Source organism: Electrona antarctica, assembly GCF_951216825.1.
Source record: "Electrona antarctica genome assembly, chromosome: 6".
In the NCBI taxonomy this organism is placed as follows: domain Eukaryota; kingdom Metazoa; phylum Chordata; class Actinopteri; order Myctophiformes; family Myctophidae; genus Electrona; species Electrona antarctica.
This window is the reverse complement of record NC_136811.1, coordinates 35,925,898-35,940,804: the sequence shown is the minus strand read 5'-3', so window position 1 is coordinate 35,940,804 and position 14,907 is coordinate 35,925,898. Positions and strand designations below refer to the sequence as shown.

Genomic DNA, 14,907 nt, shown 5'->3' with positions numbered 1-14,907 from the left:
TCTGTACCACACACTGGTTATCCAGTACGTTTTTGCATATTCCAGCGACAGAAACACCATCAGACCACAATCATACAGTATAGATCGCTACTATCGCTCTCATTTCAAGTCATACTTTTCCATCTTATCATAGTGGGACCAGCCTTAAAACATGCACGCACGCACGCACGCACGCACGCATGCACGCACGCACGCACGCACTTCACACACTTCACACAAATGCACAGCACAACCCTAGAAATTGTTACGCAACTGTTAATAGCCAGTGAATCATCCAGATGCACTTTCTGCTGAAAGAGCTGGAATTTTACACTTAGTTTAGTAGTTAGACACACATACAAGCTTGAAAGTGATGTGAATTAATTCCAATTGCAGTGGCTTGCTCAGTGTCCAAGGAGTTAATGTCTCTGTCAGCCTCAAGCTATGCGGTCTTCTCTCTAAACAGACTGTAAAATGTTTTCACTACTCCTTTAACAGTTGACTCACATTATGAATTATTTGAAGCCGTGGTGATGTAATTAGCGAAGGCATCGACTTCATCATTGATCTGTCGTTCGTGATTATTTATGAGACGGTGATATGTGGCCAAACAAACATCCTAGTGTTCTAATTTCATCATGTTGCTGCATAATATGAGACCAGTCTAATGCAACATAACGTAAATTATGATGACACATACGCACGCACGCACGCACGCACACACGCACATGCACACACACAGCTGTGTTTATGACAATGTCAATAGTTAATGATATCTGGGGAAATAAGAACCTCCTTCCTCTTTGCTGAGCTGTGATGCCGCCGATCTGGAGATGAGATGACAATAAGGGTGACTGTGCCACAACACTCATGACTTTTTAATACAGTTTTCACATGGGGGCCCTAATCGGAATGATAAACAGATGCCTTCTGCTTGTATAGATGTGACTCCTCAGCCAAGCACCCCACCCACCCTGCACCTCATCTCTATTACACTCTCTCCATCTTTTTATTTAGTTTTTATTCCTTGTTCCAACATTCGACCCAAATAGATAGTAGATCTACTATTTTCACTATATATAGTTTCCTTTACATTTATGGACTTCTTTTTTTAATTCTTCTTTTTTAATTTAGTAAAATGTTGATTTTTGAAAAACAAAAAACTCGTAAAACAAAGTTTTGAAAATGTATATATATATTTTTCAATTTACTTACGACCCATAAGAATTGCTCCACAACCCAAAACTGGGTCCTGACCCATGAAACACTACTTTATTCAACCCTCTCTCTCTCTCTCTCTCTCTCTCTCTCTCCCTCACTCAGGTACTGTGCATGATCACTGCTCCAGTGACTATGATCCTTACATCTCAGCAGGATGCCTCATTTGCCTTTGCCTCTCTGGCAATTGTCTTTTCTGCCTACATCACGCTTGTGGTCCTCTTTGTGCCCAAGGTACGCCTCACTCTTTACAGTATTATGCGTGTCTTAAGTACCAGATCTTATTACTTAACTTAAGACCTGGAGGCGTGATCAATGCCATTTGGCTATTCTGAGTGGCCAAACAGCATTGACCACGCCTCCAGGTCTTAAGTTAAGTAATAAGACCTGGTACTTAAGACACGCATAATACTGCGCTTTAAATTTGTCTCTTTGTGAATGAACAGCTGCCTGCACACTGAAAATAAACGCTAACCCCAACATCCCTATTCTGGGGATGTTCAATACAGCAGATGCATAAGGCCGAGTATACAAAATAAATGTTGATGGTTGTAATGCTTACAGCACACGAAACAGGATGGATCGCAATATGAAACCAAATGACAGATTTAAAGGGATATTTCCTATATTAGGGAAATATCCCTTTTGGTTAATCATTCATTGACGAGACATTGTCCACAATGCAGCAGTGTTATGAATGTGAGTGAGCAGCACCTGAAGCTTACTGAGGATGTGTCTGCAGTGCAGTGCCCTCGGTACAAAGTAGTAACACCTCATCTATCCAATTGCACAATGAGCAAATTATATGAGATGAAAGGTTTGATACCTTGTTGATGTCAACTTTTACATCCAATTTATTCTCTGTGTGCGTGCGTGCGTGCGTGTGTGCGTGCGTGCGTGCGTGCGTGCGTGCGTGCGTGCGTGCGTGTATGAGAATATATTTCAGTCACACATTTCTGGACCCCCCCCCCCCAATGTTCTGCTACATTACGTTTCTCTCTCCTTCTACATTTAGTCGATCTCGGAAAATGCTGAGTGGACTGCACCCCTGCCCTGTTCTTCAGTAATAAAAATAAAATAGTCGTCTAGACAAAGGCAGCCTCGACAACACAATGGTCATCCTCCCTTCGTATATTTTTGGACTTCCTCCTTTCCCTGCTCTGTCTGATGCTTAAATTATACTTAGTTACATGTCGGTGTCTTCGGCCAAAAATAAGCTATATCTACATTGTACGTTGGACGTTGTGAGCTTGTAAATTCTACAAGCTCACGACGCATCACGATCCAATGCATTGGGAGCTTATAGGTCACCTATTTTTGTCACGTGACAGCGGTGCACAACTATTAGGCTTGAGTCCAGTTTATTGACTTCCTGTTACTGTTTTGGATCAGATGCGCCGACTGATCACCCGCGGAGAGTGGCAGTCAGAGCAACAGGACACCCTGAAGACTGGATCCTCCACCAACAACAACGACGAGGAGAAGTCCAGGCAGCTGGAGAGAGAGAACAGGGAACTGCAGAAGATCATTCAGGAGGTAAGTACATACATTGTTCACCCATACACATACACGTGCACTAAAACAAGTGCATGGACCTCATCCAAATGGAACTTTGCGTTTTCCCAGAAAGAGGAGAGGGTCTCGGCACTCCGCAACCAGCTGGCCGAGAGGCAAGCCCTGCGCAACCGCAGACGACCCTCGACGGGCCAGAATCAGAACCACAACACACCTCCGCCCTCGTCCCAACCGGACCCCAAATCCATGCTTCCGCCACCCGGATACCCAAATCCCAACACAGACAATCACGCGCTCCCGCCCTCCTTCTCCAACTCGTCCAACGTCTACCAGGCAGACAGCAAGATGACCCGCAACCACTGTCACAACAGTCAGATCCCCCTGCTGTATAAATAAAGCCAACCCCTGAGGGATGGAGGGGTGGGGTACTGGGCGCAGTACATCACGCAGAAGGAACACAAACACAGGGGGACACTGTGACTCACTTCTTTTTATTTTGTTTTTCGGTGATGAGCACAATGGCAATGTTTTCGTAACGGCACGGAAGCACAAATACAATAGGCTAATAGGAGTGCTTTACACTTTGCAGCTATTGGGAGAATCACGCAGATAACACCCGCGCTCACAGTTAATCTCACTGTGGTACAACCTACTTGTAAGGCACTGGTGACAGATAAAACAAGAGACAGGCACATCCCCAGCAGCCTTTTCAGAGGCCTATTAAATGGACAGATCTCTCGAGCAATCCTCTCCTGTTGTTATTCTGTTCTGTTGTAGAACCTTTATGTCAAGGCTTTTTAATAGGAGAACTTTATGTATGTGTTTGCTATCTATTACCGCCTTTTTCCTCTTTCAAGTTTGTCAACTAGAAAAGTACTTGCTGATATTGTTATTATACGTGTAATAGCAGTAATCTGTTTTGTAATGGATTTGTCGTTCACTTCGTTTGTTAACTTTTGGAGGGATTCAGTCGTGGAATCTGTTGAATTTATCAAGGGACATAGCAATGTACAATTCCTTGTTCCTCCCCCTGATGTTTCTATTAAAGTTAAGTATTCTTTGAAGAGACACTAAATACGCAAAAAAAGAATTCTGAATTCACTGAAGAGCGATAATGTGCATTATTCTATAGCCATAAAGAAAAGAGGTTAAGGAAGTGGGCAGGTGTGGATATCTGTTGTATGGACTGTATGTTTAAGTGCAACTTTGTATCTTATAAAATCCTTATACTGATACTGATGTACCAACTTTCAAGAATGAGACTCATTTGGTAGGATACATTTATCAACTTTATGTATTATACATTTTTGATAGTGTTTGCCAATGGAAAAATGTTTTCCAAAACTGTTGATTTCTTTTTTTTTTACACGGCTGTATATATAAAAGATAATACACAATTAATAATTACACATAATGATGGTCATTTCTTTTTTATGGATGATCTGCATTTTCTTTCCCACAAGACAATCTGGATATGTGTGTTCTGAAACACAGCCACAAGCAGTCACAACCACTGCAGTATATTTTTGGGTGTTTTGCCATTTTTTTCCATTTTGTATGATACTGTACAACTACAAAACAATATATCAAACAATGATATGTAAAGGAATCTGATGCTCCATATTTATTCAGCAGTTAATCTGAATGTACTATTTCATTCATTAGCCAGCTTTATTGGCAGGTGAGACCTGACACCTTGGCAAATAAATTTAAAATACTATATTATTCATGGTGCACTTTAACTGGACAAAATTATGTTTGACTTACTTGTTTTGTTGCTGTTGTGATGAATACACTTAAGCTCAGGGTATGGAGAAGTAAGACATAATGTAGTCTCAAGATATAGATGAATGAAATAGCCCATATTTATTAACTGTATAGTTCCTGGGACAGTGTAATATATGAATGCCAAGATCATTTAAGAAATGTTCTATAATCTTGCACATGTATGACAAATATAGCTGGATTTGAAAATATTTGTATTCACTCTTATCTAAAATTTTAAATGTTACTATGTTACAGATTCTATGTCTGCAAATTATATGGATACTATGGTCAAATAAAACAATTGTTTTTCACTGGGTTACAGTATGTGTGTTTCATTATCATCTCTCATGGTAGCTGAAATGAGCATGGCTTATTGTCTCCACCAGGCCGAAGGCATGGAGAGAGAATACGTTTTGCACTCCGTCCGTCCGTGTGTGTGTGTGTGCGTGCGTGCGTGCGTGCGTGCGTGCGTGCGTGCGTGTGTGATTGATGACGATGAACCTCTGCCCAAACTTTTCCAGAATGGCCTGTTATAGCGCCACCAGGAGGCCAACTTTTATAAAACTCATTTATTTATATTACTCCTCCAGATTCTGTCCAAAAATCCCGCAAATCGTTACACAGTATCTCTATAGTCATGTGTTCAAGACAGATCTGTCCGATATTTCATATTCCATCCTAATTGGCTAACATTGGCTTTCAAAGTTTGCAGGATTGGCCCGTTTTGAACAAAAAGCTTCAAATCATGAACGCAGCGTGCAATTTAGGTGAAATCTTTCACAGACTTTCCTACTAGGCTGAGAAATATATCCCACCCTTTTCACATTGGCCTGTTATAGCACCACCAACAGGTGGATTTTTGCAAAACACATTTTTGGAACAAAATGCCTCAAATCATCCAACCATCCAAGGTGTAAGAAGAAATGCCACCCTTTTCACATTGGCCTATTATAGCGCCACCAGGAGGCCACAACCTGACCTGCCCTGGTGGAGACCTGTGCCCCGAGGGGCACTTTATCTAGTTTCATTTTTGGAAAAGTATGTCATTGATATAATTTTATAAACAGCTTCATGTTGTTGTTTTTTCTACATATCTTCCAAATATTTGTAACTTTAATACAGTATAATTTGGTACTATGCACCATTTTATGGGTTCACTACATTTCCTATGTTGACTGATTTAGTCATTTAACGGGGTGCCTCTTGATTACAATAGTATAGTCCCAAAGCACTTGGATGTCAACCACTAGATGTCATCAATTGTTTATTTATTTTCTATTTCTAAGGGGATATGCTCAGTCTCTCTATTCGTGAAACATAATTCCTCTGCAGTGTGATTTGCCAGAGTCACTCCATAAAAAAGCCCACCAACCTCCTAAATGAGATCATTAAAGGAATGTGTGACAGTGTGAAATAGATTTGAACACAATAAGCACCTGCATACAGAGCCATGGGAACATAATAACCTCATTAGCACGACAATAAGTGGATGTTTATCGGACAGACAAACCCATACAGTACAGTTTGCCTGACTGTCGGTCAGAAACCTTGTATCTCTATTTTTCAACTTTTGAGTTTTGTTTTGTACATGTATTACATACGTAAATATATGCCCTACATCATACAAGTAGTACGTGTCACACAAAGCTATAGTGAAAATAGCAACACGTCACTATCAGAGCTGTTGTAAGCTTGTAGATCAGCTATTTTTACAAATGATGTATATATATATAGGCCTATATATAAAAAAGGAACGGTTTTGGACATGCAAGGTTTCCACGCGACAGTGACAGTTTGTATGATTTAGCATGTGACAATGTAAAAAAGCGCAGCTGCATGTAAGCACCTCACCACCTCCCCAGCCTCCCATCCACTTCCTTCCCTCCCCGTCATTTGCAGCACCTCCTCCTCCTCCTCTGCAGCTGACTGAAGATGAGGTATGCTGAAATGGAGGGAGGGGAAGGGCGAGGGTGAGGGAGGAGGACGAAGGGAAGGATGGAGGGAGGGGGGGGGCGTCATTGGGGAAAACCCGCTCTGGGTTGAGGCTTATGTGGGCCTCCACCTGACACAGCACTCACAAAGACACAAAAAGAAGGAAATTCCCCTCGTCCCGTCTGATCTCACAGAGGAAGTATTTGCTGGCTGCGGAGGCATTTCGTTGTGGCTTTGCCAAATAATAGGACAAGCTTGCTTGCTGTAAAGTGCAGGCTACTGTCTAGGCTAGACAAAGTTGTTTGCCTATTCGACCGCAGATGTTTGTTTGGTGTCTTGGTGTTTGGCGCCTTGATGATTCAACTGTTTGTGTTGTAACATAACAGACAATAAACCTAACCCAATAAACTTGAGCACATTTCTGCATTTTAATGAAAAATCAAGTTCATGTAGGCCTACACATAAAAATATATATAAATATCACTGTTTTTACCAAATCCTGATGACATATAAATAAAGACAATAAATATAATACATGATGATAAGTGGCAATACTATTGAGTAATACACAATAAATTACAATAATCCATGAATCTGCACTCTCCAGTGAAGAGCTGTGTCAACACTTGGCTCAGAATGTTTACCCTACAATCTCTGGTCTATATAAAAATGTACAAAAGTGCATAAAATAGTCATAATATTCCAAACTGTTGCAGTTTAAAAGTATTTACATGAAAATAATCTCCATGGAGATCTTAAGATAACATGTCATCATGACGATGACTAACGAGTTTTAACATAAAACATAGGGTATGTAAACACCACAGCATAGTTAGTAACAGCTGTTACTATTATAATCATTCCCTTAAGTTCCTACTCTCATGTGTTAAAGTGCAAACACACCAAAAAATGTTTTGCCCCCTTCAGACTCCAACTCTGCCAACTGATTGGTCTCGCTCCACAGTCTGTCTCCCTTGCGCAGCTGAAACACGGCACCAAGGTATATGGCATTGTACCAGCGCTCTCCCACTCTGTAGTTGTCCTCCTGAGAAGCACGCTGGCATGCTGACCTCACTGCACTCATCAGAGAAACCTTGCTGCCCAAGGAGTCTGAGTAACGCCAGATTCTGTGGCTGAGTGGTGCATTGTGCTTGCTTGCACTCTCCTCGTCACTGCAGGAGACCCGGAAAGATGCCTGGGTGTAGACAAAGTAGAGACCGGATTGCGGGATAATGATTTGGTTGTCCTCCAGTCCGAATCCACCCTGAGCAAAACCCTGACCTTGATCCTTCCTCCACTCCACCTGTTTTTTTAATACATTGCTCTCATCATAGCCGCCTAGAAACAACAAAACAAAAACATGTTTAGACTTTGAAACATCTTGAGCTAGAACATCTTGAGCTAGAACATCTTGAGCTAGCAGATAGTGTAATACAGAAGTGAGTAATCCACAGGTAGGCCATGTGGAAGTCAGGTATGTTTTAAAATAACAGGCAGGCAATAAATAACTTGTGCAGTCACTTCCTCATGGCCAACCCACTTCTAAATGAGAAGCTGTGCTCAAAAGAGAGAGAGAAAGAGTTTGAGAGGCTGTGGAAAAACTAGACCATGGACTCATTGTTTGCAGAAAGATAAGTCAAGGTTGACTATGACTCACCCTCTAAATGGATGGCTGCTTTGGACTTGCTGCCAATTCTCCTCAATGTGTGGTGGGGTTCTAAGGAAAGGGAAAAAAGAGAGGAACTTGTCTCAAATGATCCGTAAGGGCTCAAAATATCCCATGTTGAATTCAATACTCAGCATTTGGGAAAGAGCAACAACGCAAATCATTTACCTGTTGCAAAAGTTTCGTTCTGCTTTTGCTCCTGCCGTGCTTCTGATTGGCCAGGCCGCATCTGTGACAAAAGACAAATCAAAGAGTAAATTAGTATTAGTATAGCACCTCTCGTTTTTAACCTGCCAGCTAGGCTACATCATTCTGAATTATGACAGAGAAAGAGAGACAGAGAGACAGAGAGACAGAGAGACAGACAGACAGACAGACAGACAGACAGACAGACAGACAGACAGACAGACAGACAGACAGACAGACAGACAGGTAAGTATTCCTTACCATTGTCTCTGGCCTTCCATTCCAGTACCAAGCAAACAACAGGGCTCCAGCTACACAAAGGGCCACAATGAGGATGGCCCAGCACACCTTACATTGCCACCCCAGGGATGACTTCTTCTCAACCACAACAACTGTTCTCTCACCAAGCCCAGTCTCCAAGTCTCCTGATGTCATTGTGTATGCCACCATGTTGTCTCTGCCACTGAGCTGTTACTGTCTGCTCTGTAAAGAAACCCTCTGGCAGCTAAATATCTGGTGCAAATAGCCAGTGTCTCCAAGTGCTTCCAGTGTGCAGTGACGATATGCCTATTGTGTTAAGTGAACTTCTGCCAGGGAGGCTGTAGTATTTATGCTGCGGCAGCTGCTTCTACAAAAGGGGAAACTCCAGTGATGTCACACTGTAAGTGGAGACAGTGCAGCAGGCAGTAGAGCGACCCATGGGCCACGGAGACACCGCTATGCTTTTGGGAGGGAAAGAGAGCGAACAGAAATCTGTTGGCTGCGGTATCAAATGGGAAGCGCAACATTTGAGGATGGGAAAGTGGTTAGTAGTTCCTAGTTTCAGCTTTTGAAAACAATAAATAAAAATGACATGATGTAATTGGCACACACACACACACGCACGCACACACACACACACACACACACGCACACACACGCAGGCAAGCAGGCTACACACGCACAAATGCATGCGCACACACACACACACACACACACACACACACACACACACACACACACGCACGCACGCACGCACGCACGCACGCACGCACGCACGCACGCACACACACACACACACACACACACACACACACACACACACACACACACACACACACACACACACGAGTCATGACAAGTGAGTTTTTTCACCAGGGGAATGTTGTTTGTCACTGCTGCGGTTTACACCTTAATTGCTCATTCCTTCTCCAAAAAATGTGTACCCAGGCAGTCCAGATGGTTAGGTCAACAAAGACTACTATACTGCGCAGTGCTGCTGTGACACCTGAATATCTTACAGGGATTAATATAAATGTCTATCTAAAACGTTTTTGAAATTCCATGAAACTACAAGTTTTTAAACTACAATGTTTGTTGAGTCACCAGAAAATTAGTGTACTGTAAGGTTTCCATCCTGAAGGGATTATTAAAGTGAGCAGTGCGATTCCATTTTGTCTCTTTTTCCAGAAATTGTCAAATATCCTTAAAATAGCCAAGAGCTGTTCTGTCATATTGGTGTAGCTTTGTTCTTATACAATTATTGATTACGTACCATTACTGTAATACCTTTTTTGTTTTTTGTTTCACGGGCTAAGCTGCCAGGCACCCATTCATATTTTTAATACGCTTAAAAGCGTAATAAGCAACTTGAGGCTGAAAAGAGCACTTGTGAGTATAGCCTATAGTGAGTGGATCATCTATATTCCAGACATATTGAATGATTAATTACTATTATTAATAGTTATTTTTGGAGATTTTATTTTCAAAACTACTAGGCCTACTGTACATTTATATATTTGTTTACACTTTTCAGAATGTCTAAAAATAGTGTGTCAGCATTCCTTTCTGACTCGGTAATGATCGGTGATGCAACCAAGTAAAAACCAGGCAGTTAAACAGGTTTCAATAACCTTTCCCTTGTGATGCTATGGTTTCTCTGTATCTTCCACTTTCTCATCTGACTGCTTGTGAATGTTTGGAAGGGGAAATGATACGCAGTCAGAAAATCACGTCAGAAAATGTCCACAACAACAAGTTTTGTTTTTCTTATCGCTTTTAATTTCTCATTCAGTATCACTTTCTACTTTCTTTAACCCCCACACAATCTTCACTCAGTTCACGCCTTCTAAATCATCACAGTTGCCTAAAAAAACCATATTTATAAACAAAATACTAATAATTACAATGATGTTGCTATCTAAAATGCCACAGATTCTGTGCCGGATTGAAAGGTATAATGACGTGTAGGTTAAACAGGTCTAAATTAATGATTTGTCCAGATACACAAGATATACACAAACACTATACAGTTTATGTATCTTGGAAACGTTCTCAAAGGCGCCGTTCACACCTGAGAGACAGCTGTCTCCTCTGTGTCTCCTGTCTCTTCTATTCTTTTTTGTTAATGTTTTCTTTTGTGGCTTTCACCTTTATTTTATATTTTTATAGAGGGACAGACAGTAGGCTGACAGGAAATGGGGGCGAGAGATGGGGGAGTGACATGCAGTAAAGGCCGTCGGGATCGGGAGTCGAACCCGCGGCACACTGCCAGACTCAGACTACCGGCCAAGGTGCCTGGACCGCTGAGCCACGGCCCAGGCCTGTCTCTTCTATTCTGTGCGTTCTCAGCTCGCAATGCATTTACAATGGGAGTCACGTGGTTTGACGAGACGACCTTGTTCCATGGGGGGAGGAGGGCAGAAGACAGCCAGGGAGCAAGCTTGTCTCATCAAACCACGTGACTCCCATTGAAAATGCATTGCGAGCCATGCGACACACAGAAGGAGACACAGAGGAGACAGCTGTCTCTCAGGTGTGAATGGTGCCAAAGACATCAGTGCAGCAACGCAACGGTGACTATTACCATTGGGAGTTGTTTTTGTTGAGACATCTGTCTCACCTCATGCTATTGCAGCTTTTTGAGCAACTGCTGTAAAACCTTGTTAACACTTGTTCAAACAATTATACTCTCAACACTTCAGGATTACAGTTCAGCTTCCTTCCAATTTTGCAAAACACATGATGTTGCATTTTAGGGGTCATTGCCCACACCGTGCATGCACCACAACACAACGAAACGCAACGCAACGCAACACAACATTTGGGGAGGTTTTCCATATTTGCATAATTCTGCTACTGTCAGTCAAATTGGTACCTGATGGTTTTCACCGGAAGAACATTTGTGGTCAGACTTTTTCTTTCTTTTTGATACTTTTACACGTCATCTTGCACCAGCGTCTATTTGGATGTGCATGACAATACCTTTTCAACTCAGGATTACAGGATCTGCGAATTGTAGCCTGCAGTTTCCTGACACCTGGCATGTGTAAGTCATGGACATGGGTTGCCGGTTGCTTCTTGGGACCGCCGGACCAGAAATTCCAAGATGGTGATGAAAAAAAACCGTTTACTGTAAGTCTGTAGAAACGAATGGCGTCACCGGCGTTCCCCTGTTTCCATTTTGTCCTAACACAAACATTAAATGCCATTGACAATGAATGGAGAATTTACGTCATATGTGTCTGAGCAAATCGGCTATTTTCGTCCTACACAAACATTAAATTCCCATTGACAATGAATGGAGAATTGATGTCATATGTGTCTGAGCAAATCAGTATTTTTTTGAGTGGTGCAACCAATCCTATAGAGCTATGTGTGTCCCTGGGTCCCTGGGTCTGTCCCTGGCTGGGTGGCTGGGTCTGTCCGAGCACGAAAATGGCATTATAGCGTTTGTTCACCACCAAGTGTCACTGTTGCACAGCCTAACACACACACACACACACACACACACACACACACACACACACACACACACACACACACACACACACACACACACACACACACACATAGGCCAGGGATGAGGGCTTGTACAGTACGTACAGCAAGTACAGTACAGCAACACTTGTTGTTTGTTTTTAAGATATTCTTTTGCCATTATTGATAGGTTAGCTTGACAGGACAGGGTGAGAGAGAAGGGGGGAAGACACGCAGACAAGGTCGTCGGGCTCGGGACTCGAACCCGCGACACGCTGTCAGGCTGGATCACCGGCCTAGGTGCCTGGACCGCCCAGGCCTCAAATCAGTATTTTTGTTAAATTCCCATTGACAATGAATGGAGAATTTACGTCATATGTGTCTGAGCAAATCGACAGGTACGATGATAAGAGAGCCCCTCACTTCACACGGGTGTGATTTATTTTTACAGTCTATATGTCCGAAACACTTGCACACTTATAAATGGACTAGTTTTCTGAATTTTGACAGATCAATGGATGTAAGTATAACTGTTGATATACCAATATATTGATCACCGAATTATATGACCATTTTCTGTGTTAACCCATTTAGACCGGGAATCAATTTTCGTAGTTATACCTTTCAATCCGAGAACCCTTTTTTGTAATAGCTGTTGCTACTTGCTATACATATAAGCAACTGTACAAAATCCACTCACTCCTTAGCTGAGAGTGGGTGGAGTGGAGAGGGGGATTCAGCACAACTAATCACTTCATTTAGTCGTGGGTGGGGCACTGGGGCCCGATCCTAATTGGGCACACGTGTGGGTGGTAGCCCATAGAGCGTTGCCGTCCCGCCCCTGATGAGGGCCCAGGAAATAATTCCCCGTTCATTTTCCCCATAGACTTTTCAAAAAGTATTTATTGTCTCCACCAGGCCGAAGGCATGGGGAGAGAGTATGTTTTGCACTCCGTCCGTGTGTCCGTCCGCCCGTCCTTCCGTCCGTCCGTCCGTCCGTTACCAGCTAATCTCCGGCACCGTTAACCCGGTCGATGCCAAACTTTGCACACACACTCCCTGGATGCCAACGATGAACCTCTGCCCCACATTTTCCAGAACGGCCTGTTATAGCGCCACCATGAGGCAGCTTTTCACATTTTTTATTTACCTAAAACTGCACTGATCTGCGTGAAACGTTGCATGCACACTCCCTAGAGGCCAAGGACAAACCTTTGACCTGCATTTTCCGCATCTTCCTTTTATAGCGCCACCAATAGGCCGACTTTTGTAAAACACATTTTTTTATATTACTCCTCCAGATTCTGTCCAAAAATCTTACAAATCGTTACACAGTATCTCTATGGTCATGTGCTCAAGTCGGATCTGTCCGATATTTCATATTCCATCCTAATTGGCTATAATTGGCTTTCACAGTTTGCAAGATTGCCCCGTTTTGAACAAAAGCCTCAAATCATGAACGCAGCGTGCAATTTACGTGAAATCTTTCACACATTTTCTTACTAGGCTGAGGAATATATCCCACCCTTTTCACATTGGCCTGTTATAGCGCCACCAACAGGTTGATTTTTGGAAAACACATTTTTGGAACAAAATGCCTCAAATCATCCAATTGCCATCAAAGGCATTTTGCCAAACATCACACACATTCCTATCCTCCTGGTGGAGACCTGTGCCCAGAAGGGCACTTTTTCTAGTTTAAAGATGTTTACGCCACAGACAAAGCCAACTCTTATTGTGACAAATCATGACAATAAACACAATGTTTTGGGCAGATCAAATAATTAGTAAGAGCTGTCATGATGTTGTGCAGCCTATATATTTTGCTTCTTTGATTTTGTATATAGGGCTTAAATTAGTCCTTTAATGGCAATGTGTACCTACAGTATTATGATGTTTTAATGCAGACTCATAAAAATAAGGCAACATAAACCCATAATAATTGAATAAGTGTGGAAATAATCATTGGTTTGTGATCAGATTGACTGCTTAATGAACAGTAAAGACATCAGGATTAGGTTAAACCTGGCTGTTAGCTTGGTCCGGAGCAGGCTAAATCCACAGCATTAGTTTCCATGGTAACTAGTGTGGCATGCTTTCATGAAACCGAATCAAGCCTCAACATATCCAGGTTAACTGGTCAAATTAATCTGGCAAGATTAACCAGCTTTCATGAAACCGGTTATATTATATCTGTTAAATCCTGGTTTAATCTCTAATCCAAGTTTCTTGAAACAGGCCCCTGCATGTGCCTCTAGGGATCTAAAAAGACTGTTAGTATCTTATCGTCATTGCAATCCGAACAGTATTATTAATTCAAATATGTTATGTGGGACAAAAGTGTTGGACAGATGCACAGACACTCACAAACACAGACATACACAAAATATCAGAGTATCTATTTACAGGGTCTAATCTCACCTAACACGTCATGACGTTGGCTATGCATTATGTTTTAATATCACTTACCAATTACCTGCCATTTGATTTGATACTAAAGGTTTTGGAAATGTTTGACTATAGTGTGTTTGATTACATCATTCTGACAAAAGCTGTATTTCCCCCTCTGTGACGAAAGCAGAGGTCATCTGTAATATGTAACTCAGCAACCTCCCACTGGATTCCACAGGGAGACAAATGGCCCTTTTCATTGTGCTGGGCAGCATTAAACTAATAAGATCGAAGTTGGGAAACTCAACCTCCACGATTTGAGACTTCATATCTAGGTGGCCTTTCCCACCCTGCTTGTCCTGCTCACAATGCATTACCTTTAACACTCCATTTGCTGTAGAATATTAGTGCTGCAGTCCCTTCCCAAAGGATAGTTTGAGTGCTTTGAGAAACCCTTTTGTTCATTCCTGAATTTTCTCACGGATTGAATTGGTTCCATTTCAGGTACTGTGGGG

General features: G+C 42.2%; 2 protein-coding genes across 3 annotated transcripts in view; one reads left to right on the top strand and one right to left on the bottom strand.

Moving 5' to 3' along the window:
* Positions 1–3,154, top strand: part of gabbr1a (gamma-aminobutyric acid (GABA) B receptor, 1a) — a gene marked incomplete at its 5' end in the record, with an annotated part of 66,480 nt that extends 63,326 nt beyond the window's left edge. For both annotated transcript variants that reach the window (XM_079504078.1, XM_079504079.1), the window contains 3 exons: positions 1,303–1,431; positions 2,590–2,733; positions 2,824–3,154. In XM_079504078.1, the coding sequence (XP_079360204.1) occupies positions 1,303–1,431; positions 2,590–2,733; positions 2,824–3,108 (558 nt within the window). In that variant the 3' untranslated portion in view covers positions 3,109–3,154. The remainder of the gene's footprint in view (positions 1–1,302; positions 1,432–2,589; positions 2,734–2,823) is intronic.
* A 3,684-nt stretch (positions 3,155–6,838) lies between these two features.
* Positions 6,839–8,795, bottom strand: tnfb (tumor necrosis factor b (TNF superfamily, member 2)). Its single transcript, XM_079503991.1, has 4 exons — positions 8,525–8,795; positions 8,246–8,306; positions 8,069–8,128; positions 6,839–7,749 (listed from the first exon to the last, which is right to left on the bottom strand). The coding sequence occupies exons 1-4, from the start codon at positions 8,711–8,713 to the stop codon at positions 7,298–7,300; spliced, it is 762 nt and encodes a 253-aa protein (XP_079360117.1). The 5' UTR covers positions 8,714–8,795; the 3' UTR covers positions 6,839–7,297.
* Positions 8,796–14,907: the final 6,112 nt, after the last annotated feature.

What these genes read in the sequence shown, in the direction of transcription:
- tnfb (XM_079503991.1), bottom strand. Translation starts at nt 8,713, where the DNA reads ATGGTGGCATACACAATGACATCAGGAGACTTGGAGACTGGGCTTGGT. An exon ending in GAACGAAACTTTTGCAACAG is followed by an intron (nt 8,129 to 8,245) that starts GTAAATGATTTG and finishes CCCTTTCCTTAG; the next exon opens with AACCCCACCACACATTGAGG. An exon ending in AGCAGCCATCCATTTAGAGG is followed by an intron (nt 7,750 to 8,068) that starts GTGAGTCATAGT and finishes TGTTGTTTCTAG; the next exon opens with GCGGCTATGATGAGAGCAAT.